Below are 27373 nucleotides of genomic sequence, written 5' to 3' on the forward strand. Positions count from 1 at the left end.
GATTATTATTAACACCCCTCTCCCGCCCACTCTCAAACACCCCTCCTGCTCTTTCCCCCCTCACTCTCAAATAACCCTCTCTCCCCATCCCCATCATCGCCCCCCCACCCCCCGCTAGCCCCTGATGACCCCAGGTCCACATCGGTTGCTGACCCGGCTTCTCCACGCTCCCTGATTGGTGGTTGCCTGAGCGCGCGGGCGGTCCGGGGCTGCTGATTGGCGGAACGGGCCGTCGCTTAGCCGGCAGCCCGGGATAAAGTTGGGCGGCGAGGCCCAGTAGTCCCTTGTAAACCCCCGACCGTCAGCCTGCTGTGTGAGTGTCGATAACCGACCACAGTGACCCACTCACCCACCGAGACCGGCCGTTAGCCAGCCATGGACGCCATCAAGAACGGCTGGTTCACCGAAACCTCCAGCCTGTGGCCGGGCCAAGCCATGTCCCTGGAGGTGGATAAAATCCTTTACAACCAGAGGTCCCCTTTCCAAGATGTGGTTGTCTTCAAAAGGTCAGCAATTTACAGCATATTTGGGGACATTTTTTTAAGAAAAACAAAGTTTTTGAATGAAAATGTACCCGCTCATGGGGTTATAATTGAGGGCAGGTGTACATTCCTCAGGCACAGTCCGGGCCTGTACTGTCCTGACAGATCAGATGGAGTCTTTTCCCTCCGTTGTTTAAAGTGTAACGTCTGTTTTATTCTCAATTTGCTCATTTTTCCATTTTATAAAATAAAAATCAGCCTTTCATAGCTTGGTCTGGAGACGTGCTTGATTTTTTGCTCAACTGGCTCTGTCACTCGGCTGCCAATTCTTTCATTATTCAGTGGATTTTCTTAACAACCACCAAATGAAGTCACTGGGCTGTCCAACTTCCAACTTTGGGTATCGGCTCTGCTGTGGGCACACTGGCCACAGACCCATGGTACAGGGGACGAGTCAAGCTGGGGAGTGGGAAATAGGGAATGCAGTACATGTGGTTGCGAGAGCAGGGTCTTGTCTGAGTGAAATGTGTACATGGGGAAGGGTGTCGTTCCTATGGTCAAGGTGATAAGTGCTAGTAATGGCTAGGACTAGGGATTCTTCTGCTGGAAACCTAAACTAAAACACAGAATTGTGATGTTGATAATCTGTAGATTACTATGTGAGCCGCAAGGCAGTTAACATCATGTCAGTAAGACCTCAAGAGTTTAATCTGTGGCTCTGTTTAATCTTTGAATTCTCATTTGAGTTTTACAGTGTTTACTTGTGCTGATCCTTCGTGAGGTCTACTGCAGAATGTAACACTTCAGCAATGATGGGAACTGCAGATGCTGGAGAATCCAAGATAACAAAGTGTGAAGCTGGATGAACGCAGCAGGCCAAGCAGCATCGCAGGAGAACAAGCTTTTGTGCTCCTGAGGTGCTGCTTGGCCTGCTGTGTTCATCCAGCTTCACACTTTGTTACCTTGGTAACACTTCAGCAATTTACTTTTCCTTTCTGTTGGTTCTTGGTACATTTCTAGTTAACATGAACAAAATAATGTCAACAAAGAAAGGCTTCCGTATCCTCCCATCCCTGACCTTTCTGACTATCTGTTTCTGTTCAAATCTTGGATGGCAGCAAATCAGTTTCTCCATTTAACTGAAATACTTTATTCTTCCTATTGCTCTATTATATTTCTGTTGCGCCTACTTTAGGACTAATATCAAAGCCTCAAATAGTGTTCTGTCTCAGTATTGGTCACAATGCTGAAACTTGGAATATCCAGTGATATTTTTGAATCTTCTTTATTTCTATGCTTTTTATCAGTTTTCCTATCTTGCCTTATCCTACCACATAGATACATCTCAACCCACCCCTCCCGTTGTTGCTTTATCCTGACCCCCTTTTTTTCAAAGTTTACTTTGTTTAATTCATAGGTTGCTTCCCCTGCCCCACCACCATCAGCCTTAAAGTTTGTTGTTATCCTCTTCACGAGTTTTCTCGATTTGCAAACTTTTTGAAAATATCCCTTGTGAGCCCAAATCCATTTCATAAATTTTGTATCAAAACACTGTACATAAACAAAAACTGTAAACATGTGGAGGAGGCGTGGAAAAAACTGAGCTTCTCAGGAATGGCACTGATTGCAGTCCTAATTGAAGGAAAGCAGCCTGTTCAGCAGTTGCTTTCCACTTCTGCTTTTGTATGGCAATTTCAGGAACCTAAACTGGAGAAACTCGAGCATGTTAAATAACGTGTAATTCAAAAGTTGTTGCTTTTTAAGAATGTGATTTATGGTGGTGGATTAAGAAATCTAGAGGTTTCTGGAGGTGTGCTTAGGTGGTTCCTTACTTCTATATAATCCATAAGGCATAGGAGTGGAAGTAAGGCCATTCAGCCTATCGAGTCCACTCTGCCATTTAATCATGGCTGATGGGCATTTCAACTCCACTTCGCTGCACTCTCTCCCCATAGCCCTTAATTCCTTGTGAGATCAAGAATTTATCAGTTTCCACCTTGAAGACATTTAACGTCCTAGCCTCTGTAGTCAATGCTTCCCTCTTTCCATGAGAACTCTGAAATTTTTTTGGGAAACCAGTCATCCTCTGGAGTTTACTTCTTCAAAGTGAAGCTAAACCAATAGAAAAGTGTCTTTCACCATACTTGGGGAACATGATGGCTCTGTGATTTGCTACTGCTTAATTTTGCTAATATGGATGAATCCTTCACTAGAGGGTCTGTATAATTAATCAATATGGGGTTTTAAATGCGCTCTTGCACCTCATCTCAAAACCAAATAGACTACAGCATGAATAGTGTGCTTGAATGTTGTGGGACTGTGAAACAACAATGATTAAATGAACAGTGTTTGGAGGCCATAGTCTCTTTAATATAACAGACTGGTTAGCTTTGACATGATGGACAATGACCCTCTTCTGAGCATTATATCTTTATAGCAAGTTTTGAGAAGATTTGTAGCTCAGGTTGAGGTTCTGAATGTGAGTTTGCTCACTGAGCTGGAAGGTTAGTTTTCAGACATTTCGTCACCATTCTAGGTAACATCATCAGTGAGCCTCCGACGAAGCGCTGGTGTTATGTCCTGCTTTCTATTTATCTGGTTAGGTTTCCTTGGTTTGGTGATGTCATTTCCTGTTCTTTTTCTCAGGGGATGGTAGATTGATTTGGAGCCAATGTGTTTGTTGATGGAGTTCCGGTTGGAATGCCATGCTTCTAGGAATTCTCGTGCATGTCTCTGTTTGGCTTGTCCTAGGATGGATGTGTTGTCCCAATCAAAGTGGTGTCCTTCCTTATCTGTATGTAAGGATACGAGTGGCAGTGGGTCATGTCGTTTTGTGGCTAGTTGATGTTCATGTATCCTGGTGGCTAGATTCCTGCCAGTTTGTCCTATGTAGTGTTTGTCACAGTTCTTGCAAGGTATTTTGTAGATGATGTTCGTTTTATTTGTTGTCTGTATAGGGTCTTTTAAGTTCATTAGCTGCTGTTTTGGTGGGTTTGTGGGCTACCATGATACCAAGAGGTCTGAGTAGTCTGGCAGTCATTTCGGAAATGTCTTTGATGTAGGGGAGAGTGGTTATGGTTTCTGAGCCCGTTTTGTCTGTTTGTTTGGGTTTATTGCTGAGGAATCAGCCAACTGTGTTCATAGGGTACCCGTTCTTTTTGAATACATTATATAGGTGATTTTCCTCTGCTCTGCGTAGTTCCTTTCTGCTGCAGTGTGTGGTGGCTCGTTGGAATAATGTTCTAATGCAGCTTCGTTTGTGGGTGTTGGGATGGTTGCTCCTGTAGTTCAGTATTTGGTCCGTATGTGTTGTTTTCCTGTAGATGCTGGTTTGAAGTTCCCCATTGACTGTTCGCTCTACTGTGACATCTAGGAATGGCAGTTTGTTGTTGTTTTCCTTCTCTTTTGTGAATGTTATGCCAGTAAGGGTATTATTGATGGTCTCGAATGTTTCCTCTAATTTGTTTTGTTTAGTGATGATAAAGGTGTCATCCACATAGCGGACCCAAAGTTTGGGTTGGATGATTAGCAGAGCTGTTAGTTCGAGTCTCTGCATTACTGCCTCTGCTAAGAACCCTGATATCGGTGATCTCATGGGTGTACCGTTGCTTTGTCTGTAGGTTTTGTTATTGAAAGTGAAGTGGGTGGTGAGGCATAGGTCCACTAGCTTGATGATGTCCTTGCTGATGAGGTTGGTGGTGTCTGGTGTATGTGTCTTCTGTTCTTCTAATAGTGTCATCAGTGTTTCTATGGCCAAGTTGATGTTGATGGATGTGAACAGGGCTGTTACGTCATAGGAGACCATTATTTCATCCTCTTCTATCTTGGTGTCTTTGGTGTTCAGGAATTCTTGGGTGGAGCGAATGGAGTGGTGGGAGTCTTCGACTAGGTGTTTTAGTCTTTGGTGTAGTTCCTTGGCTAATCTGTAGGTTGGTGTTCCAGGTAGCGACACTATGGGCCTGAGGGGGGGCTTCTGGTTTGTGAATTTTTGGTAGTCCGTAGAAGCGTGGTATGTTGGATCCATCTGGTTTCATTTTTTGGAAGTCTCTCTTGTTTAATTCTCCAGATTTTTGAAGTTTTTTTGAGTAAGGCTGTGATTCGATTCTCTAGTTGTGGGGTCAGGTCTATCGCCCAAGAATTCCTGAACACCGTCAAAGACGCCAAGATAGAAGAGGATGAAATAATGGTCTCCTTTGACGTAACAGCCCTGTTCACCTCCATCCACATCAACCTGGCCATAGAAACACTGATGACACTATTAGAAGAACAGAAGACACATACACCAGACACCACCAACCTCATCAGCAAAGACAACATCATCAAGCTAGTGGACCTATGCCTCACCACCCACTTCACTTTCAATAACAAAACCTACAGACAAACCACCGGTACACCCATGGGATCTCTGATATCAGGGTTCTTAGCAGAGGCAGTAATGCAGAGACTCGAACAAACAGCTCTGCCAATCATCCAACCCAAACTTTGGGTCCACTATGTGGATGACACCTTTGTCATCACTAAACAAAACAAATTAGAGGAAACATTCGAGACCATCAATAATACCCTTACTGGCATAACATTCACAAAAGAGGAGGAAAACAACAACAAACTGCCATTCCTAGATGTCACAGTAGAGCGAACAGTCAATGGGGAACTTCAAACCAGCGTCTACAGGAAAACAACACATACGGACCAAATACTGAACTACAGGAGCAACCATCCCAACACCCACAAACGAAGCTGCATTAGAACATTATTCCAACGAGCCACCACACACTGCAGCAGAAAGGAACTACGCAGAGCAGAGGAAAATCACCTATATAATGTATTCAAAAAGAACGGGTACCCTATGAACACAGTTGGCTGATTCCTCAGCAATAAACCCAAACAAACAGACAAAACGGGCTCAGAAACCATAACCACTCTCCCCTACATCAAAGACATTTCCGAAATGACTGCCAGACTACTCAGACCTCTTGGTATCATGGTAGCCCACAAACCCACCAAAACAGCAGCTAATGAACTTAAAAGACCCTATACAGACAACAAATAAAACGAACATCATCTACAAAATACCTTGCAAGAACTGTGACAAACACTACATAGGACAAACTGGCAGGAATCTAGCCACCAGGATACATGAACATCAACTAGCCACAAAACGACATGACCCACTGCCACTCGTATCCTTACATACAGATAAGGAAGGACACCACTTTGATTGGGACAACACATCCATCCTAGGACAAGCCAAACAGAGACATGCACGAGAATTCCTAGAAGCATGGCATTCCAACCGGAACTCCATCAACAAACACATTGGCTCCAAATCAATCTACCATCCCCTGAGAAAAAGAACAGGAAATGACATCACCAGCACAGGAAATGACCTCACCAACCCAAGGAAACCTAACCATATAAATAGAAAGCGGGACATAACACCAGCGCTTCGTCGGAGGCTCACTAATGTTACCTAGAATGGTGACGAAACGTCTGAAAATTATATCTTTATTTCCAATAATTTGACATTCTCTGACAGGTATCTCATTTTACTACAACTTTTTCATTGTTACATTCATTAAAAAAAATACAAAAATTTACGGTAATTTTACGCTTGTGGTATCTGCCAGCATCCTTTTTTTTTTTTAAAAATGCTGGACTTCTTACACGTGGCATTTAATTTTGCTCACTCTGGCAGATAGGAGCTGAATCAACAGAACTTATAACTTGGCTCACTTGCTAATACAAACAGTATTCTTGGTTTGGAGTTATTCCAGAGTTCCTGGTGCTATTTCACTTAAATGAGCTTTGCAGGTTTTTATTTTCAAAGCAGTAACCACTCAACCTGTCAGCTTTTCCTGTTTGTATCCTATCTATTTGAGTGATTTACACAGTAACTATGAAGTTTGGTAAACATAGATCTCATGGATATAAGTGCTGTTTGACGGCTCTTGGCTGGTCTCCTGAATGTTTCCTGTCATAACACAGGCCCAAAAATGAGACACTCAATAGAGATCCTTTAACCCAGAGTACTGAGCACAGTTGCAACGTCGCCCTTTTACTTAGAGTAGCAAATACTTGGGAACACAACCACGTGCAAATTCCCCTCCAAGCCACTCAACATCCTGGCTCAGAAATATATCATCTTCGTATTATTCTTTCACTGCGCTGTGTCAGTAACCTGGAATTCCCTTCCTAATGGCATTGTGGGTCAACCTACAGCAGGTGGGCTACACCAGGTCATGAAGACAGCTCACCACTGCCAGGGATGGACAATAAATGCTGGCCAGCCAGGGATGCTCACATCCCACAAAAATGAATTTTAATAAAATGTGATTGAATCAAACCAGGGGTTTATTCATTCTTACTACTGCTTTACACTTGCTGCATTTAATATAATTTTTTTTTAATATTGCGTGCAACAAAATATTTCAGCACTGATCCCAACTTGCCTGATATATAAACTTGTTAGTTTTTAAAGTCTAGGATTTAACTTTGTTAATGTTTTTTGCAGTCTCTTTAACATACAAAATTGAACAGTTTAACAAAATAGGAAATCTTGGAAATAAGCAGTTGGTAAACAGCAACTGGGACCATAACCTTTGTTCAGTCCATCAGAAACTCTCTAATTCATGCTTAGTGCATTGATCTGAGCAGTAGCAGTTTTTTTTTCCACCCCCCCCCCCCCCCCGCCTCCACAAGGTGCACTTTATCATGTTCTGCTAAAGCATGATGTTGCAAGCACCTATTTACATAACTTTTTATCTTGCCTGACTGTGTTATTTAGCTAGATCTGTAATGTATATTTTAGTAACTAATATTTCAAAGAAACTCTCCATTAGTTAAACATAAATTTATTCCATGATCGAACATTCAACAGACCATTCTGTAGCATGGCTTTGAGGATTCTTTTCTGTTTTGATTTTTAGCACCTTCATCAATTTCTTAGAGACATTGATGTTGTTCAGCCCCATGAACCCAATATGTGTTGCGGTGGATCCTCTTGTTACATTAAGTCTAAAATTACGTTCAGTCTCACCTTCACTTCTTATGGCCTTTTTGTTTTTAATCACTCATGGGGCTTGAGTATCACTGGCTGACCAGCATTTATTGCCGATCCCTAGTTGCCCTTCAGAGGTGGCAGTGAGCTTCCTACTTGTACAGCTTGCGAACTGTGGCAGTTCATTAACCCACGAAACCCTTAGGGACGGCATTCCAGAATATCGATCCAGCAACATATTTTAAGTCGAGATGGCTCGGAGGGAACTTGCAGGTGCTGGTGTTCCCATGTATCTACTGCCCTTCACCTTCAAGATGGAAGTGGTTGTAGGTTTGGAAGGCGCTGTCTGAGGATCTTTTTGTGGCTTTCTGCCGTCTACCTTGTAGATGGTACACAGTGCTGCTCCTGAGCATCAGTGGTGGAGGGATTGGATGTGGTGCCATTCAAGCAGCTGCTTTGTCCTGGATGGTGTCAACTGAAGCTGTGCTTATCCAGGCAAGTGGGACGTATTCCATCACAGTCCTGAGTCACGCCTTGTAGATGATGAACAGACTTTGGGGAATCAGGTGGTGACTTAGTGCAGTATTCCTAGCCTCTGACTGGCTCTTGTAGCCGTTGTGTTTATATGGTGTGTCCAGTTAAGTTTCTGGTCAGTTGTAACCCCAACAATGTTGATTAGTGGCGATTGATCCAATAATTTTAACACTATCGAATATCGTGGGGTGGTGGTTAAATCATCTCTTTTACTGGAGATGATCATTGCTGTGCATTTGTTCTGTGAATGTCGCATGAGTCTAGTGAACAAATGCACCCAATTTTAATGTTTCTGATCAACATTTCTTTTGAACTCCGTTCTTATGGTCAATTACTGGGGAGGAAAAAAAGCCAGTGCTGAGAGCTAAAATTATGTGATCAGTGGGAAGATATTTGTATTTTTATTCTTTCCAGTCCACTGGCTCGTTCCTGAAATCTGATATGCATGCTAAAATGATCGTTTGCGTTTGGCTAAGCCTACATGTTGAATGTAAGTAATTGCAACATGATCGTGAACTTGCCTGGTGCCGCCTGGAACCCTTGCTAACTCCTTTCCCCTTTTTTCTTCCTCCCAAGAGCACTGTGACTACTGTAGCCTTTTTAACTACTGTCTTGATTCCTATCATTTTTGTTTGATACAAAACCGATAACTTTTACCCATGATAACAAAATGTAGAGCTGCTGAACACAGCAGGCCAAGCAGCAGCTTAGGAGCACAAAAGCTGACCTTTCGGGCCTAGACCTGTGCTTTTATGGAGTTCCATCCTTTTTCTTTTTTAACACCCTGGTTAGGTTGAGTTTTCACAAGACTCCTCTTAACTACAAGATATTTTTCAAGTCCATTGTGACATTACTGCATTAGAATGTAGAGTTTGAGGTACCAATCTAGCAAACTAAAGCTGTTTTTTTTTCTTTTTGGTGCAGCAAAACCTATGGTAATGTCTTAGTGCTGGATGGTGTGATACAGTGCACTGAAAGGGATGAATTTGCTTACCAAGAGATGATTACAAATCTAGCTCTCTGCAGCCATCCTAACCCTAAAAAGGTATGATTTGAGTTCACCTGACTTTTTTTAAGAATCTTTTGAGAATAAAAATGCCACAGTTTGATTTTTAAAGAAAATATTGAATGTGTTGTTGGCGTTCTTTGCAGATAATCCATGCCATTTAGAATCGAGGAATGCTGTTTTGAGCCATTTCTTAACCGCCACTACCAAAACCAATTATCCAGTGACTTATTTAATTGCTGTGCTTGACTTGTTTACTGCCGGTTGTCAATTTACCTATGTGACAGAAGTGATTGTATGTTCTTTAACAATAATTCTTTTAGCTCCTAAAGATAGGCAAGAATGATGCACTGAAACAGCTAATGTTTATATAGAGTAGTGAAATGCATGAAATCTTGTAATACCCTTAAAATTAAAAGGTGCCCAATAAATGTCCGTTATCGACTGCGTTAGATGAGAGCATATGCAACCATTTGTTTTGTCTTTTCTGCAAGTAATGACTGTACCAGTCAAACTCCCTGCAAACATGACTCCCTTCTGGCACTCAATTATGTGATCAGTCCTATTGAAGAAAGGCAACATAGATCACCAGGGTACTGAGCACGTAGTCTTTTTAGCACTAAAATCCTACTTACTGGCATACAATTTCATTGCCCCTGTACACCCCAAGCTTCTGCTAAGAAATGTTATCATTGAGTTGTCCTAGGTTTTTCACTCCAGCAGTACCTGTTTTATTCACCCCGAGTCAACTCTGGGCCCAGCTTATCTACCCAAATCCATCTTGCATGGTAAACAAGGAGCAGAAATGAGTCCTCCAGTAAAAGTAAAAAAGCACAAAGCTCACTTCAAACAATTTGTCACCACATTCATCAAATAATTGCTGCAACAAGGGAATTTGTTGGTGATGGAGTAATGAAGATCAGCAGGACCTTTTTGTGTGGTTATCTAGAGAACACTGAAGATAGCAAGGCAGGTAGTTAAGAGGGCATATGGGATATTTGCCCTATTAATCAAGTCAAAGAGCAAAGGGCTTATGCAAGGTCTGTATAGAACACTTAGGCCAAAACTGAAGTACTGCATTCAGTGCTAATTAATACATCAGTAGAAATACGTGGTTTTACAAGGCAAGGTGTAGAGGAAATTTTTATCTGTTTGAGCAAGAGAATCATCTGACTATAATTCAGTAGGCTGGTGGTGTTTTCCTTGGAACAGCAAAGATTGAGAGGGGACGTGATAGATATGTATAAGATTTAAGGGTATGGGATAGGTTAGAAAGCACTGTTTTTCCTAGTTAGTAGAGGGGTCAACAACTAGGGACATAGTCTTTTACCTCTTTGCACCTAAAGGTGCTCAAGGTCTGGAAGTCACTGCATGAAAGGGTGATTTGAGTCAGAAACTGCCATGATATTCCAGCAGTATTTAAATATTCACTTGCATTGCTGTAGCCTCCAGGGCTATGAGTCAAAAGCTGGAAAATGGAATTGGTATAATCAGTTCTTTCCACAATGTGGACACAATAGATTGAATGCTTACCTTCTGAACTATAAATGTCAGAGTCTATGGGGGATAAAAACAGTGCAATAATGGAAGCAGGAATATTCTGTGAAGAAAATGCCCAGGACCAAATGTGCCATGAGAACAGGGGTCAGTCATTGATTTAACACTGAAGCATTCACAGGATCGGAATGAGTCCTCAAATCACCAGAATGCTTACCTTTGCCAGAAATGACACAATTAAATGCACGTTGCTGGATTCCAAGTTTGATTTGGTGCCATTGAGATTTCTACCTCTCTAACCCTAACCCTATCGCTTTTTTATTTCTATACTGCATGCTAGTGCCATAGTAAGTTTAATGGTCCAGTTTGAATTTTCTGAATGGTTGAGTGGGTAAGATGGTCAGGAATGGTTTGGGAGCAGTCAGAAGATGTAAATAGTGAGGAAGAGGGGTTAAATGTGGGTAATTGGCAGGGATCAACTTGTCATCTAGAAATTAGAACAAGTTTGTTTTGATAAACAAATTTCCTAGATACGTGATCAGTTATGAACACCAAAGGTATCTGACTCTGACTCTGACTCTCATGCAGAGTCAGTCTTTTGCGGAAGGCCCTGGAAAGTGGTGAAATTGCCCGTCAGAATTTATAGAACATAGAACATTACAGCACAGTACAGGGCCTTCGGCCCTCGCTGTTGTGCTGACCTGTCATTCCTGGGTAAGATAACATGCAATGTTTCAACTTGTACTTCAGTTTTCTGCTAAGAAATTTTTTAAGCCTAACTCTAGTTCTGATGTTGCTTCAGTTAAGTTGTGATTTTCAAGAATATAGCTGATAACTGTTGTATGGAAAGACTTTACCAAATTTACCATTTTCCAACAATTCATCAGACAGCAGTAAAAGCACTAGCACTTGCCACCTCACTGGGGATGAAATGCCCAGGAGCTGAGCTGTGGAGAGGAAAGATTCACACAGCTGTAGAGACAACAGCAGGACAGGAATACAACTTGCATGACAGTACTCTGTCAATGGTACACATTTAAGTCTGTTGTAATATTAAACAAAAACTGTGTGCTGGAAATAGTTTTATGCATGTCATGACATGACAGTTGGATGGGTGAGGATAGAATGAAATTCTGAATTGTTGTGTGAATAAGTGCTCCTGTGCAGTGCATAACAAAATCTTTTGAGGGTTCTTCTTGAGATTTCCTTGAAGGCTACTTCTTGGTTTTCAGGGGATCCTTTTCATTCTCACTAACTCATTTATTTAGATGACTTTAGGCCATCATGGTAATACCTTCTGTGTTAATGTTAACGTGTGTTATTTGGATTCTCTCAAGCAAAACTTGAAGAATCCATCAATGATAATGGGAACTGCAGATGCTGGAGAATCTAAGATAACAAAGTGTGGAGCTGGATGAACACAGCAGGCCAAGCAGCATCTCAGGAGCACAAAAGCTGACGTTTCGGGCCTAGACCCTTCACCAGAGAGGCCATCAATATCCTTCATTACCAACTCTCCGTTCAACTAAGTTACGTGACTCGAGGAAAGCATTGTTACTTATAGTGTTAAAGTGTTATGGCCAAAGTAACTCTGAATTTGATGAACAATCTTGGCATTGAATGCTGAAGACTATGAAACTAGTTAAAATGACCTGATTTACTATGCTGCAGAATTAATTAGCTCAATAAAACGTGTAACATCAATTTTCTGGTCTCGTGTCTTTTTAATGTCAAAATAGTAGCTGCTGATACCAACTATTAATTTATATTTCATACTCCGTGTATAGGTCCATCACAGTTTTTGGAAGAATTTTTTTGAAGCTTTGAAAGTCTACTTATGCACTTGCATTCATGGGATTTTGGAATTTTATGCCCTGAAGCCCCTTCAACCGTCTTGGTAATCAATGATGTCAAAACAACGGACTTGAATTCGTGTGCTACTTTGCATTGTGCCAAGATGTCTCTAGTTCTTCATGAAGTAGGCACCATTGCCCAAGAATGAGGTGGCAGTGACAATGACTTTTAAGGGAATTGATTGACCATCTTGAGGTTTTTTTTGTAGAATACAATGGAAAGTACTTGGAATTGCATGTGTTATATTGGTCTTAATGTCAGCATAGACTCTAAGTCAAATGGCCTCGTAATTTCTCTGTCACTTCAATGTTACAAAGTACCATTGCCCATTTCTGAACAGCAGTTCTGTTAACTGGCCTAAAGCTGTTTGCTGTTGTTGGTTGAGGGTTATTTATGACCAAGTATGATACAATTGTTCATATCTTTCAGGTAGGGTCTCCATTTAATGCTTTATCCAAAGGGGGGCTTCCCAATATTGCTGTATTGTCCATCCTGTAGTATGTCAACAGGGATTATGTACGTGAATCCTGAAAAGGGGCTAGAACCTATGAGTTTATCGTGACTGATACTGTGAATACTAAGCCATGGTCACTTGGCGTGTACGCTAACACAAGATTTTAAGTAATCTGTAATTTCCTGAAGTTACAGTTAAGTTTACATTCTTGATGGTAGAAGAAACTTGTTATATTTCTATTCAGCATAGATTTCTAATTGCTCAGATTAGCTTCTTTTTCTTAATTTTAGGTACTTATTATTGGAGGTGGTGATGGTGGTGTGCTGCGGGAAGTGGTCAAACATTCAGCTGTGGAGTCTGTAGCACAATGTGAAATTGATGAGGTAATGAAAACAAACAGTTGATTGAACAAGAAACCATTTTCTTTTCTCTGTTCTGCAGTGACGTAGAAATTAGATGTTTTACAGCACAAAACAGACTATTTGACCCGTTAATCCATGCCAGTGTTTATGGTTCATAGCCTTGTTCAACTTCTGTTAGTGTATCGTTCTACTTTTATTTTCTTCATATACTATTCCAATTTTTCCCTTGAGTGCATCAGTGCAATTTCCCTCCACCTACTCCTGTGGTAGGAATTTACAAATTTTTATCATTCCATCCAAACATGTACAGAGGTCCTCACTTAATATTACTTGAAATACAATGACACTATTGGTCAATTAAAGTTGCATTAAGTGGGTTGGGTTTTTCCATTTATAACAACGTAAAAGCTTTGGTATGATTTTATAGGACTTATCGGAAAGAAAACTGAGGGATCTGGGTGCCCTGGCACAAGGCTGGTATGTGGGTGCATCAAGTAATTAAGAAAGCGAATAGAACGCTTTTGTGAGGGGAAGTGTATACAAAAGTAGCGAGGTTATATTTCAGCTATGTAGTGTACTGATGATGATACTGTAGATGCAGCATAGTTTGTAGTATTAGTCTTCCTGAAGGATGTAAGAATGCTGGAAGCAATTCAGAGAAGGTTTGCTACTCCTGGAATGGGTATGTTGTCTTATGAATCATAGATCCCAACAGTATGGAAACGGACCCTTTTTGGCCCAACAAGTCCACTGAAACCCTCAGAGCATCCCACCCTGACCCATCCCCCTATAACCCACCTAATCTACACATCCCTGAACACTATGGGCAATTTAGCCTGGCCAGTCCACCTACCCTGCACGTCTTTGGACTGTGGGAGGAAACCCATGCAGACATGGGGAGAATGTGCACACTCGACATAGACAGTCACCCGAGGATGGAATCGAACCCAGTTCTTTGTCTCTGTGAGGCAGTAGTGCTAATGACTTGGCCACTGTGCTGCTCCTGACACAGGCTAAGCTCATATCCACTATAATTTGGAGAAAGACATGATTCAATTGAAACATATGATCCTGAGTGGTCATGACAGCGTAGATGCGATTGTAGGATGATTCCCCTGAGAGGAGAATCGAGAAATAAGGGTTACTGTTTCAAAATCGGGGTTGTCATTTTAAAATGGAGACGAAGCCAAAAAAAACTTGGCCATGAGTCTTTGGACTTTACCTAATAAGGAAATGGAATCAGAGCCCTTGAATATTTTTAAGGCAGATATACGTAGATTCTTGTTCAACAAGAATGTGCGAGGTGTGAGTCATTATTAAGGATGAGATTGTGGAGACTTGCAAATGCATGGTAAAAATAGGATTGAGTCAATCTGGTTTCTTAAGGGGAGGGCATGTCTACAAAGTAACACGTAAGTTAGATAGGAGAACCAGTGGCTGTGATTTATTTAGATTTCGAGAAGGCCTTTGACAAGATGCTACACATAAGACTGCTAAACAAGATAAGTGTACGTGATGTTAGGGGCAGGGGGCAGGCATAGATAGCTGTCTGGCAGAAAGCAGCGAACGGGGTAGAGGGGTCTTTCAGGATCGTAGCCTTTAACTGGTGAAGTTCCACGAGGGTGTTGTTGGGACCACACCATTTCATGTTATACATTAACAACCTGGACAAAGGAACTGAGAACATTATTGTTAAGCTTGCTGATGACACAAAGCTAGGTGGAGTAACAGGTAATGTTGAGGAAGCTGTGAGGCTGCAGAAGGAAAGACTGAGTGGGCAAAGAAGTGAGGTGAAATACAGAGACAACAAGGTGTCAAGCTGGATGAACACAGCAGGCCAAGCACCATCAGAGGAGCAGGAAGGTTGACGTTTTGAGTCGAGACCCCTCAGATTCTCCAGCATCGGCAGTTCCTACTGCGTCTGTAACAGATGGAATACAGTTTGGGAAAGTGAGATATTACACAATTTTATAGAAAGTAGAGAGACAGAGTATTTCTAAATGAACAAAGGCTTCGGAAATCTGAAGCACAAAGGGACTTGGGAGTGCTAGTTCAGTGTTCTCTGAAGGTTAATATGCAGGTTCATTTGGCAGTTAGAAAGGCAAATACAATATCGGCATTCATTTCAAGAGGGCTGGAGTGCAAAAACAGGGATGTACAGCCTTGGCAATACAAGGCTTTTGGTCAAATCTCATTTGGAATATTATCAACTGCTTTGGGCCCTGTACCTAAGGAAGGATGTGCTGACATTTGATAAAATCCAGAGGAGGTTCACAAACATGAACCTGAGGATGAAGGGCTTGTCATGTGAGGAGTGTTGAGGACTCTCTGGTTCTGTGAGATAGTTTAGAAGGATGAGTGAGAATCTCGTTGAAACTTGCAGAATACTGAGTGGTCCGGATTCAGTAGATGTGGAGTAGACTAGTAGGAGAGACTGAGACCTGAGGGGGCAACCCTTTAGAATAGATATTAGCAGGAATTTCTTCAGCCATAAAAGGCTGTTGAGACTGAGTTAATGAGTATATTTAAGACTAAGATGGATAGATAGGTTCTTGATTAGTAAGGAAATCAAGGGTGAAAGGAGAATGGGGTTGAGAAAGGGATCAGCCGTGATCAAAAGGCAAAGCAGGCTCGTTAGGCTGAATCATCTGGTCCTATAATTTTATGGCCCTATGTTCAAGGAGCTGAGTGGTCTACTCCTGCTCCTAAATATAAGAAATAGGAACAGGAATAGGCCATTTGGCCCCTCAAACCTGCTCCATAATTCAGTAGGATCATGATTGATCCAACACTTCTTGTTTTCACTTTTTTGTGCTTTCCCAGTCACTCTTGAATCCTTTTACTGATCAAGAATCAATTTATCTAACTGTCTATCTCAGTCTCAAATATATGCAAGGACCCTACCCCCACAGCTCTGTGAAAAAGGAGTTCCAAAGATATTCAGCCTCTTACTCTGTTTTAAATTGTTGCTTCATTATTTGGAGACTATGCCCTCTGGTCTTGGATTCTCCTATGAGGTGAAACATCTCAGCATTTACCCTTCAAGCCTCCTAAGAATCATATGTTTCAATGAGATCTCCTGTCATTCTTTTAAACTCCAGTCACAATCAGGAGATCATATACTCTGAGATCACTCATTCAACCTGCCTCATTTCCCCATTACCAAATTTGTGGTCGTCTGCTCCTTGGTTGACTCTGTGACGTTGCTCTTGGAAACTATCCCTAATGCACTATCAAGTTGTTATTATAGATATGCTTTCCAATTTGATTTGTCACAAAAACTAGATTTTTGCAGCCTTGCCCATGGAATTGCTACTGTTGGCAGTCAGTGCATTTACTCTTGCTATTCTTCTTTCCCTTGCTTTTCATTTAAATTCTCTGCTCAAATGGATTCAACATCATCCAAGCTTTAGATCATCTCTCTCAACTATCCTCACTTCATTTCTTATTAACAATGCTATCTCATGAACTTTGCCATCCCTCCTGCCTCTCCAAATATCTGTGACTGTTATGTTCCCAGTTTAGATCTTCAAGTAACCATGTTTATGAAATGTCCGTGAGATAATATTCATTTACCTTGATTTGTGCCGTAAGTATGTCTATCTTGTTCTGAATACTTACTGAGATTTTTTTGAACAGAAACATAAAACATTACACTTCTAAATTTTTATGTTTAAATGAAAACTCTTCAAGTATGCTGATGTACTAATTGTCATCCATTCCTTCCCTTTCTTGAATCAGAAGCCACAAAATGAATAGGTAGGAGAGGAACTTTTAAATTGCAAAATAATATAGGCAAACTGCCGGCTGGAGAGATGGTGGCCTGGCTGATTTGGTGCCAATCTGGTCATTCGACTCTGTCAGACTTGGCATGATATTACACTAAAACCACCTGACATTAAATGTGAATTCTGCCGTTATTAACTGACCAATATCAACAATGTGTGAGGTGGCTTTATATTTCAACAGTTCCAGTAGAGCCTACCCCTTAGTTATGTAGGGGAACAGATTTATAATGCATTTGGGAAGATGGTCTCAAACCTAGTTTGTATTTTAAAATAATATTTTGTGGCTAGCTACATAGTTCACCTTTTGGCAGATTGAAAAAAGTATACTACCTATGTTTCATGAATGACAGTGATCCACCCGCTTGCAGATTTAAATCCTTTTCAACCATTTTGAGGCAGAGAATTGGTGATCAGTGTTCCATCCAAGTTCATTTTTGATGTAACAGGAAGTGTTTTAAACTTTAGAATGCACAATGCTTTAATTATACTTGATCGTTTTGTTCTTTCCTGCTATTTGAGTATAATTTATTTGTGTGATGATTGAGTAAGGACTATTACAATCATTAACTTCTGTAAAACAGACAATTTATAGTTATACATTCTGTGCACAAATCTCTTATTTCTAAATTTGGTCAGTTTTGTCACATGAACGGAGGTGGTTTATCAGCAAGGGGTGAAACATCTATGTAGTATAGACCATAGTTTTCAAGGTTGCGGTGACAAAAACTGTCCCATGGTTCCTCTTCATTTCTAATTCATTGTGACTTTTTTTGAGCTGATTTGAATGGACGTCCTTGCTATGAATCTGTTAGTTTTAATTTGACAATTCATTTTCTAATGTCACAAGCTGTTTTTCAATATTCAGTTCCTGTTTGCTGTACATTCTGTATTTCAATTTTTATGCTTATCAAACTGTCAAATTACAGTGAGGGGAAATTGAACTGTTCTCACTTCCCACATCAAATGCATATTCCCAGATTGTGTCATTTTCATCCAATCTCAGTTGTGTTCCACTAGGACCTTTAAGAACCCAAAGATGTTAATTTCATCAAACCTGATCCCAGAGCTAACTAGACAGAGTGTAACACATCTAGTTTTCATCCTGCCTTTCTCTTATTTTACCTCTGTAACATTATGGTGAAATTTAATGAACACTAATACTGTAATGCATACCTGAGTAATTTGCATTTTTTTTTTCAATCTTTTTAGGATGTAATAAAGGTTTCTAAGCAGTACCTTCCTGGTATGGCAGTGGGTTTCTCGAGCTCCAAGCTGAAACTTCATGTTGGTGACGGCTTTGAGTTCATGAAAGAGAACCAGGATGCATTTGATGTAATTATCACTGATTCCTCAGATCCAGTAGGTACGAATTCTGATAAGCTCAGTGGATATTGAGTGATGTTAATTGTCTGTTGGACTGTGTGTTTTTTTTTCAGCTAGATAACCAGGTGGAGATATTCACAAATATTGTGTAGTCTTAGATGTTTGATTCAAAGACTAAATGATTATTATATTACTGCCAACTATTGCTGATCATGAAATATTCCTGTCAATCTCTTAGGCTTTTAAAGCTCTGCATAGTTGACTTCTTGTTTGAAAGAAAACTTCTTCAGTTTTGTAGAGCAAATGATTGTGAATAGATTAGATTCCCTACAGTGTAGAAACAGGCCCTTTTGACCTAACAAGTCCATACTGACCCTTGGAGCATCCCACCCTAACCCACACACCCCTGAACACTGGGCAATTTAGCATCGTCAATCCACCTGGCCTGCACATCTTCTGGACTGTGGGATGAGACTGGAGCACCTGGAGGAAACCCACGCAGACACCGGGTAGGATGTGCAAACTCTGCACAGACAGTTACCCGAGGCTGGCATCGAACCCAGGTCCCTGATGCTGCGAGGCTGCAGCGTTAACCACTGAGCCATGATGCTGCCCCCAAATAGGTAATGAATCTGACGCCCTGAAAGCACTCAACATACATGTGCAAAGTGCACATGTCCAGTGACGTCATTCTGTTCTGTTTGCTCACTCATCATGCTTATTTGGGAATTGCTACACTTTTTACTGGCAGAGTATTTTAGAATGTGTGCTTACGCAGAACTTTGCACGTACGTGATGAACCTTTCAATGATTTCAGGAGACACTGCGTTGTAAATAGTGGTCTGTAAACTAGAAAAGTAAATTCACAATTACTTCGAGCAAAAACATAAGAGAACGTGCGAAGTGGTAAAACAAAATCAATTTGGCACTGAATCCAGGAAACTGTTGTTCAGACAGCAATCAGCATTTGGAACAGATTTGTGGATATTTATAATATTCAAAGCATGGAATTATTTGAGAACACTTGAGTGCAGGGTTGGGGAGACACTGGACCTGGAGAGTGAAATAAGATTGGTCAAATAGCCTGACTGAGCTGAGACGTCATCACAGTTAGAAGACAGCTCTTTACCCTTTTGGTTTTTTAGCAGCGTTAAACAAGTCTTGGTTCTGATCACTCAACAACCCTTTCAAAACAAAAAGGATTTACTACACATTTCTTGCTATTTAATGCTTTGAATATCGCTAACTATTTTGTTAATTGTACAAATGTCTTCATTGTGCTCTGGCCTAAACAAAACTTATTTTGCATGGCACAATTGCACCTGTACCAGCGATTCCTGAGATTTGGTAAAATGAGTTTTGGCAGCTGGCTTTCAGCAGCTCTTCCAGGCTGTTTGCCTGTGATTCCCAGTTTTGCATTTAACCTTTGTACAGCTGTTTTAGTTAACCCACTTTTCAAGGTCTGGTTATACTGTGCTAGATTGACTTATGTGGAATCTGCTTAAGACGTTTTTGAAATGCTCGTGGTTACTGGGCTTTCACTTGGAGATCTTTTGTAAATTTTTTTTTTTGTTTAGAAAATTGCTGGTCACAGCTGCTACTAACAATTTAGTTACCTGATTTATAAATAAATGGAAGAAATCCAAAAGGTAAAAATAAATGAAGTGGATGAGTTACAAAATTGGTTCTTCGTTTGTATAGTCCAGCGTGCTTATAATCTTTACACTTTTTTTCCCCCCCGCTTTATATTTCCATGGCTCCCATCCTTGTCCCTGTCTTTCTGCCTAACATCAAGGGCCTGCTGAGAGTTTATTTCAGGAGTCTTACTACCAGCTGATGAAAAATGCCCTGCATGAAGATGGGATCCTTGGTGCCCAAGGTAGGTGTTTTTTTTTGGCTCTGGTAGCCTGAAGGATGTTCCTATATTTGAGTAGATCCCCCAGTATTTGGAGACAAGATTTTCACATGTTTTATTAACAGCTTATGCAACCTTATCTCAACAGTTGAACAATTTGTTCAAATAGCCTTCTTCTCCCTTTTTTAGAATCGTATCCCTTTGGCATTGCTTCTCCTTGCTCTTCCTATCAAAATGTGACATTTCTTTGCATTAAATTTAATTTGATGCATTTTCTTTTCTTATTTATTAATTCCTGTGTTGTGGATCCTGCTGGCTAGTCTAGCGTTTATGGCCCATCTCTAATTTTCTTGAATGTGGTGGGCTGCTGCTTTGAGCCATTGTCATCCCAACAGCCCAAGGATTGCAATGTACTTCCAAGTCAGTGGCTAAGATGTCTGACTATCTGTTTTTGTTTAATATCAGCAACAATTCATACATGGCCTTCCCTCTTGCTTGGCATAAATTTAATATCCTGTCTAATCTATTTCAATACTTTGAAAGCACCAATGTAAGTTTAAATTTCTACTTTTGACCTTTTTTATCCTACTAATATTGTAGATTCAAAATGTGTGCCATACATTTATAATGCAATTAATAAGAGACGTGAATTGCAGTGATAAATGTAATATAAGACATGAATACTTCACATGTCTGTTCCTAATATGTAAAAGTTCTTACCATGAAATGAATCCGTTTCTTCCGTATAGAAACAATGCTGCCTGCTGAATTAAGTAAATGAGCCAGTTTGATCCTTTCGCTAAAGGTGCAACTGATCTCCTAAATGGAAAGGGCAATTAAAATTACAAGCCCACAAAATACTAGGCATCTTTTTTTTAGTGTTTGTTTTAGAAGTGCAGTTTACATTAACTTACTATTCAGATGAGTTATGCGCCATACAAATTGGGAAAGTTTCAGGTTTCATGTGAGAATGAAGCTTTTACTAAGATTAGCGACAACCTAGAAATAGAGATCAAAGCCAAACTAGTTTTGTTCTTTTACCATGTGAATTTGAGGCATACTCAGATACCAGATTGTGCAAATTGAAGGGATAATGTTGGAGGAAAAAAAATTTTATAAATTGACAATTTTCTTTAAAGGAAACCTGGATTTGTCACTGATCTAACTGTGATTTCTGCAGGTGAATGTCAGTGGCTGCACCTCGAACTCATAAAGGAGATGCGGAGATTCTGTAAATCTTTGTTTCCTGTAGTTGAATATGCATACAGCACTATCCCTACGTACCCCAGTGGACAGATTGGTTTTATGTTGTGCAGTAAAAATCCTGTGAGTCAAGTGCCTTTCAGTTACATTCGTTTCTAATGTTCAATTCTAGATTGTTCTGCCTGCTGTCAGGTAGCATGTGAAATGAATAGTGAAAATAAAATGCTAGAATTACTCAGCAGGTCAAGTGGAACCTTCGGGAAGAGAAATTGAGAAAACATTTCGGGTCATTGGCCTTATTTCGCACCTGGAAACATTTAGAAATGAAATCCAAGTTTGAACTACAGAAGCAGGAGCGATTAAATGACAAAAAGAATGGTGCAAGGCAAACTGCAAGATAGTTGGAAAAGAGAAAAGGCATGAAGTGGGTCTAGAGGAGCTGCAAATGGCATCACTAGAATTGTTTTCAACAGCACCTTTCCCAAAAACAAACAGTATCTTTGTATGGAAGATAGTAAAGGTCCTGCTTGAAAGATGTAATTTTTTTTTAAACTTTATTTAAGATTCTAAGGACTGTTCAACAGGGAATGGGATGAAAAATTAAATGACCAGCATCTAAACTGCAAACATGACTCCAGCATTATCAAATAATACAGTTCAGAAGAAGCCCACCAAGTCTGTACCTTCAAAAATATATTACTATTTACACTGGTCCCACGTTCCCACTCTACGCCCATAACCTTGAATGTCATGACTCTTTGTTTTCATCCAAGTACTTTTTTTTTAAAAAGGTTGAAAGGTTACCTGCCTCAACAATCCTTTTGGACAGTACATTCCAGATATCTGCCACCCTCTGGGTGAAAGGGCTTTTCCTCCAATCCCCTTTTTAAAGTGAAATGCTGTAGGTTTAAAGTGTGCATCTTTGTTCTTGACCCTTTGACTAAGGGGAACAGCTGCTTCTTAAACACACTGTCCGTGCCTCTTGTTTTATACGCCACTATCGGGTCGCCCGCTCGACCTTCTGTGTCCTAAAGAAAAAATCCAAGCTTTTCCAGCCTCACTTTGTAGCTGAATTACTCCACCCAAATAACATCCTGTCTCTAGTGCAATCACCGCCTTCCTATTGTATGCTGATCTTCTGTACACAATACTCCAACTGAGGCTTAACCAAAATTCTCTGCAGCTGCAGCATAACCTCCCTGTTCTTATTTGTGCCTCAACTGAGGAAAGCATCGCAATATGACTTCTTAACTCCCACTTAACCAAGAACCTTCTGTTCCTTCCAACCTCATTGTGCCCTGGCATTCTTTGAGTATCCTGTGGTCTTGTTCCTTCTTCCTAAGTGCATCAGCTCACGTTTATTAAGGTTAAATATCTGAGAGAAGGTGGTAAGTCCAAGGAATCCTAGATGTTAAAGGATTCAAGAGCTTGATAAAGGAGGAAACATACGTTAAGTACGGAATGTTAAAATCGGGAGACCCTTCAGGAGTATGAGGTGTGCTTAAATAAAGAAATTAGGAAGGCAGTTATCTTTAGCAGATAGAATTGCGAAAAACTCTAAGCATTTATAGGTATATTTAGAGCGAGAGGATTACCAAGAAAAGAGTAGGGCCTATTAGAAACCGTGGAACAATCTGTGCATGGAGCTAGAGGATGTGGGTGAAGTCTTAAATGAATATTTCTCATCTTTGTTCACAAAAGAGAAAGACCTTTTATAGCTGGGGATTTCATTTGTGATGATTCTCTCTAGCATGTTAATATTGGTAAAAAGTAGATATTAGATGTTTTAGCAGACATAAAGGTGCATAAATCCTCGGGTCCTGATGAAATGGGAATGACTGGAATTCAAGTCAAGCGAAGACGTTGCTCAGGCCCTGGAGGAGGTATTTATTACTTTGCTGACTCTAGCTAAACTGTCAGATGACTGGAGAACAGCTAATATACTTTAATTCAAGAAGTGCGCCAGGGATGGAGGTAATTACAGATCAGACAGCCTGACATCAGTAGTAGGGATATTATGGGGGAAAATTTTCTGAAGGACAAGATTAATAACACTTAGAAAGGCACAGGATTGATCAGGGATAGTGCAATCCAGGCAAAAATTGGAAAACTGGATCCTAGTCTCGTCACACAAACAGCCTTCTACTACTACCTCTTGTCCCCTGCCTGGAAACCAATTTTAGCTTCAACTTGTTGGGTTACCCCATATCCCATTAGCTTTTACCTTTATCAGTTTCCCATGTGGGACCTTCTCAAAGGCCTTGCTGAAACCCAAATAAATTGCAACAGCTGCCCTACCCTCATTGACACACTTAGTCACCGCTTCAAAATTCACCCAGACTCTTTAAATATGACCTCTCTCAGACAAAACAACGTGAATATCTGTGTTCAAACCTTGCCTGTGTAAATAGAGATGAATTTTCTCCTTCACTGCTTTCTCTACAAGATTCCCTACCACCTGAGGCTTGATGGTTTATGGTTCCCTGACCTACCTCTGTCTCCCTCTTGTAAAGTGGAACCACGTTGGCTGTCTTTCAATCCTTTGGGACCTTCCCTGTGGCAAGAGATGACTTTAAAGATTTGGGTTGGAGCATCTGTTATTCCCTCCCTCATCTCCCACAGCTACCTGGGATACTAATTTTCTGGACCTGGTAATTTGTCCACTTTTAAACCTGCCCAAACCTCCGATACCTCCTCGCATCTTATATCACTGTGCTCAAGAATCCTGTACTTGCATCCTCCTCCTCCCGAGTAAAGACGACATTTGATCGCTGCAGTTTAATTTCTCTTGTTTTCCACCACCTCCCTCATTTTGTTGTTTGCTCCCCTGCACAGTCTCTATTTGCATGACTCATATTTGACTGTTCTCACTTTCAAAAATATATCGATGTGGCTTCTTGCTTCACAAGTGCAACCTCCATATTTTGCTTTTATTTCAGATTGCTAACATTTTGCTTTTGTGAAGTTTAATAAAAGTCAGGAATTGTGCTTATTTGGTGTGAGCTGAAAATGGCTGTTTCACCATCATGCTAATATTCAACTGTCTCTACTTATTATTTGTATTGTAACCGGCACTAATAACAGCAAGCACTATCGTTTCACTCATGGATTATGATAGATCTGGTATAACTCTCCTCCAACACTAGCAACTAACATATATTTCCCTTTTTTTTGTGAATTAAACATTTAACTGGTCTCAGCAACATCACTCCCTCAAGTATTTTTGGCGGTTGGCGGGAGAGGGGAAACTAGCCGCTGAGGGTGCAGATTTCCAATTGTGTGGTTTATCAGCACATTTTACACTGATTTTGGGTGTTGGCCTCTTCAAACCTTCAAACATTAGGATTTCTCTGCAGACAGGATAATGATACCATGATTTTATTGTAGCTACGTGTACTGTTCTCCTGTATAAATGATGAATTTGGCACTAAGATAACTTTGGAAGTGAAAGTGGACGTTATTTGCTGATCTATCAAACTAACCATCCACTACCTATTTCACAGTGAAGATTGTTAACTTTGAACAATGAGAAGTGCAAATATTAGAAAATAATTTACAAGCTCATTGCATGGACAGACCTGCAGGAAAAGTGGCATTGAGTGCATGCAGAAGCCATTCGATTAAGAGTAGCAGTTACTGGAAATGATACACATGTATACTGTGTAACCCTGGTGTCCTGATGTAAAATGTTTTACCAGGAGTTCGTTTTCAGTATGCTAATTAGATTGTATTTTATAGGACACTAATTTTCGTGAACCTGTGAGACAACTGTCAGCAGAGGAAGTGGACAGAATGCAACTGAAATATTACAATGCAGATATGCATCGAGCAGCTTTTGTTTTGCCAGAGTTTGCCAGAAAGGTAATTTGCTGTGATTAGCTAACTCAGATAAGCTTCAAGTTTGGAATGATTTGATTTTAATTTTTTCCTTTCTCTTCCGATTGTCATGAGCACTCTCCTCATCACAATTACTACTAATCTTAACTATGCTCATCAGATTTGGTTAGCAGTGTTAAACCCTATTTTACAAAGTTCTTACAATGTAGCCCTCCCTTGTTGAGAGAGTAATTATATTGTCGCCTGTTCTGATGGCCTATAAGTTCATGTTAGATATTCTTTAAAAAGCAGACTTCCTGACCAATGTTTACAGAATGTTGTGCTGCTTTACATTAGTTTGTCGTTCATGTGTGAAATGCATTCAGCATATGAATATAAATATTGATAGGTCACTTTTGCAAAAACTAAATTAACTCTATATTGTTATTAAAACGCATAAGCATTATTCTTGAGCTTCTGCCATCAGTTTTATTCAAACTGAATGAGATCAAAGTGGAAGCCTCTTTGCAACAGGACTGCTATTTGCTATATTCCAAAAGCAACATTTTGTGATAATTGAACTTGCTTGCACAAAATTTCTGTATTTTGTGCTCCAGTCCTGCAGGCCTGGCCCTTTTATTAACAGCTTTTGAAAACTTGTTCTTGCTCAAGAATTAAATGTGTTTTCTCCTTTTTACCTTGCAGGCACTTGATGCATAAAGCCAACTCTATTGCCTGATGTTTGTCATCAATACTGGAAAAAGTTTTTACAAATTCTATCATCGGTTTATAATGGGCCCATAATGTACCATACTGAAATTAACCCTTTCCTGTCTTCAAAGAGGAAAATTATCATTCGACTGCCCAGGAAACCAGGAAACAGCAGCTGTTGTTGGGAATAAAAGGCCATGTTTCCGTTCTTTTTGTAGGAAATCAGAGCTCTGTGAATTTTCTTTCCCCACACCCCCACCCCCGGACTGTTGGGTGATCTCTGATTCTTGTGGAGTTGGCCAGGTGTGCAGCGGACCTCTAGACCTTTGTAAGGTCAGCTGACTAACCAATTACCTGCATTTTAGATACTGCACATGGCTGACAGCGTGGACCACTGAGGCCTTAGTCCATGATGGCCCTAGACTGGAAAGGGTTAAAGTTTTAAAGAAAATATTAATAAAAATGCAACCAGATAATTCTTGGAACTTGAACTTGTCTGAAAACATTTGGCATGAAGTACTTTCATACTGAGTCAAAAAGGGACACAAATTTCCGATTGGACATATATCAGACAGGATGCTTGTGGTTTAAAGTGTGATGCTGTCTTCAATAGGATTCACTACTGTTGTGTTGAAGTAGCTGCTTGCAATTAACTCAGTGTTGGAGTGAATTGCATCTATTCTTGAGCCTCTGCTTTTCATTGTTTTTCCTTTTAAGCACCATCTTTTTACTTTCCTGTCACACTCTCTTTTTTTTTTGTTTTAAATTCTCCCTTTTGGGTAGACAAGCACATACAATGTGTGAGTTTGCCTCTTTCTTCTCCTCACCCACCTCACACCAAACTGGCCTGGTTTGTACTGAAATATTTCAAACCAGCTCAGTTAGTGACTTCCATATTTAATATTTTTGTTAATGTACTAACAGATTCTGAAGGGGCTTGCCGAGCTAGAAAATAAGCAATTGTTTCTCCTGTTTGGAGAACCTGGATCACAGTGGGACAATTTCAGAATTAGATACTGAATGTTTAGAACAATGTGGTAAATCAGGGGAATGTAAGTATTTTGGAAGCCAACAAAAGCTTCTGGAAAAATGAGTGAGTGAATAATCTAAAGGCAAATAAGTAAGATGATATAAAATAGATGTTAAGAGCTGCTTTAACTATTTTAAAAGGGAGAGATTGGCCAAAGTGAGCATAGACTCTTTTAGAGCAGGGCTGGGGAAATAATAATGGAGAAACAGGAAATTGTAGGGGAGTTGAATATATACTTGTGCACCAGTCGCTTAGAAGAAGGCACTAATAGCAGAAGGGGGAAGGACAAAATAAACACAAACACAACTATCACTAGACAAAAAATAGAAGGAAACCTAATGGGGTTAAAGGTTGATAAGGCCCCTGGACTTGATGGGTTTCAACCAAGAATTTTAAAGAAAATAGCTGCAAAGATAATGGATGCACCTCCATGAATCCTGGGGTAATGGGGTTGGAAT

General features: G+C 40.3%; 1 protein-coding gene across 1 annotated transcript; it reads left to right on the plus strand.

Moving 5' to 3' along the window:
* Positions 1 to 201: 201 nt before the first annotated feature.
* Positions 202 to 26376, plus strand: srm (spermidine synthase). Its single transcript, XM_048561610.2, has 8 exons — positions 202 to 506; positions 8941 to 9061; positions 13118 to 13210; positions 18187 to 18340; positions 20096 to 20179; positions 21336 to 21481; positions 25097 to 25219; positions 25880 to 26376. Exons 1-8 carry the CDS (start codon positions 376 to 378, stop codon positions 25892 to 25894), a joined length of 867 nt encoding a protein of 288 aa, XP_048417567.1. The 5' UTR covers positions 202 to 375; the 3' UTR covers positions 25895 to 26376.
* Positions 26377 to 27373: the final 997 nt, after the last annotated feature.

Source organism: Stegostoma tigrinum, chromosome 28, assembly GCF_030684315.1.
Source record: "Stegostoma tigrinum isolate sSteTig4 chromosome 28, sSteTig4.hap1, whole genome shotgun sequence".
In the NCBI taxonomy this organism is placed as follows: Eukaryota; Metazoa; Chordata; class Chondrichthyes; order Orectolobiformes; family Stegostomatidae; genus Stegostoma; species Stegostoma tigrinum.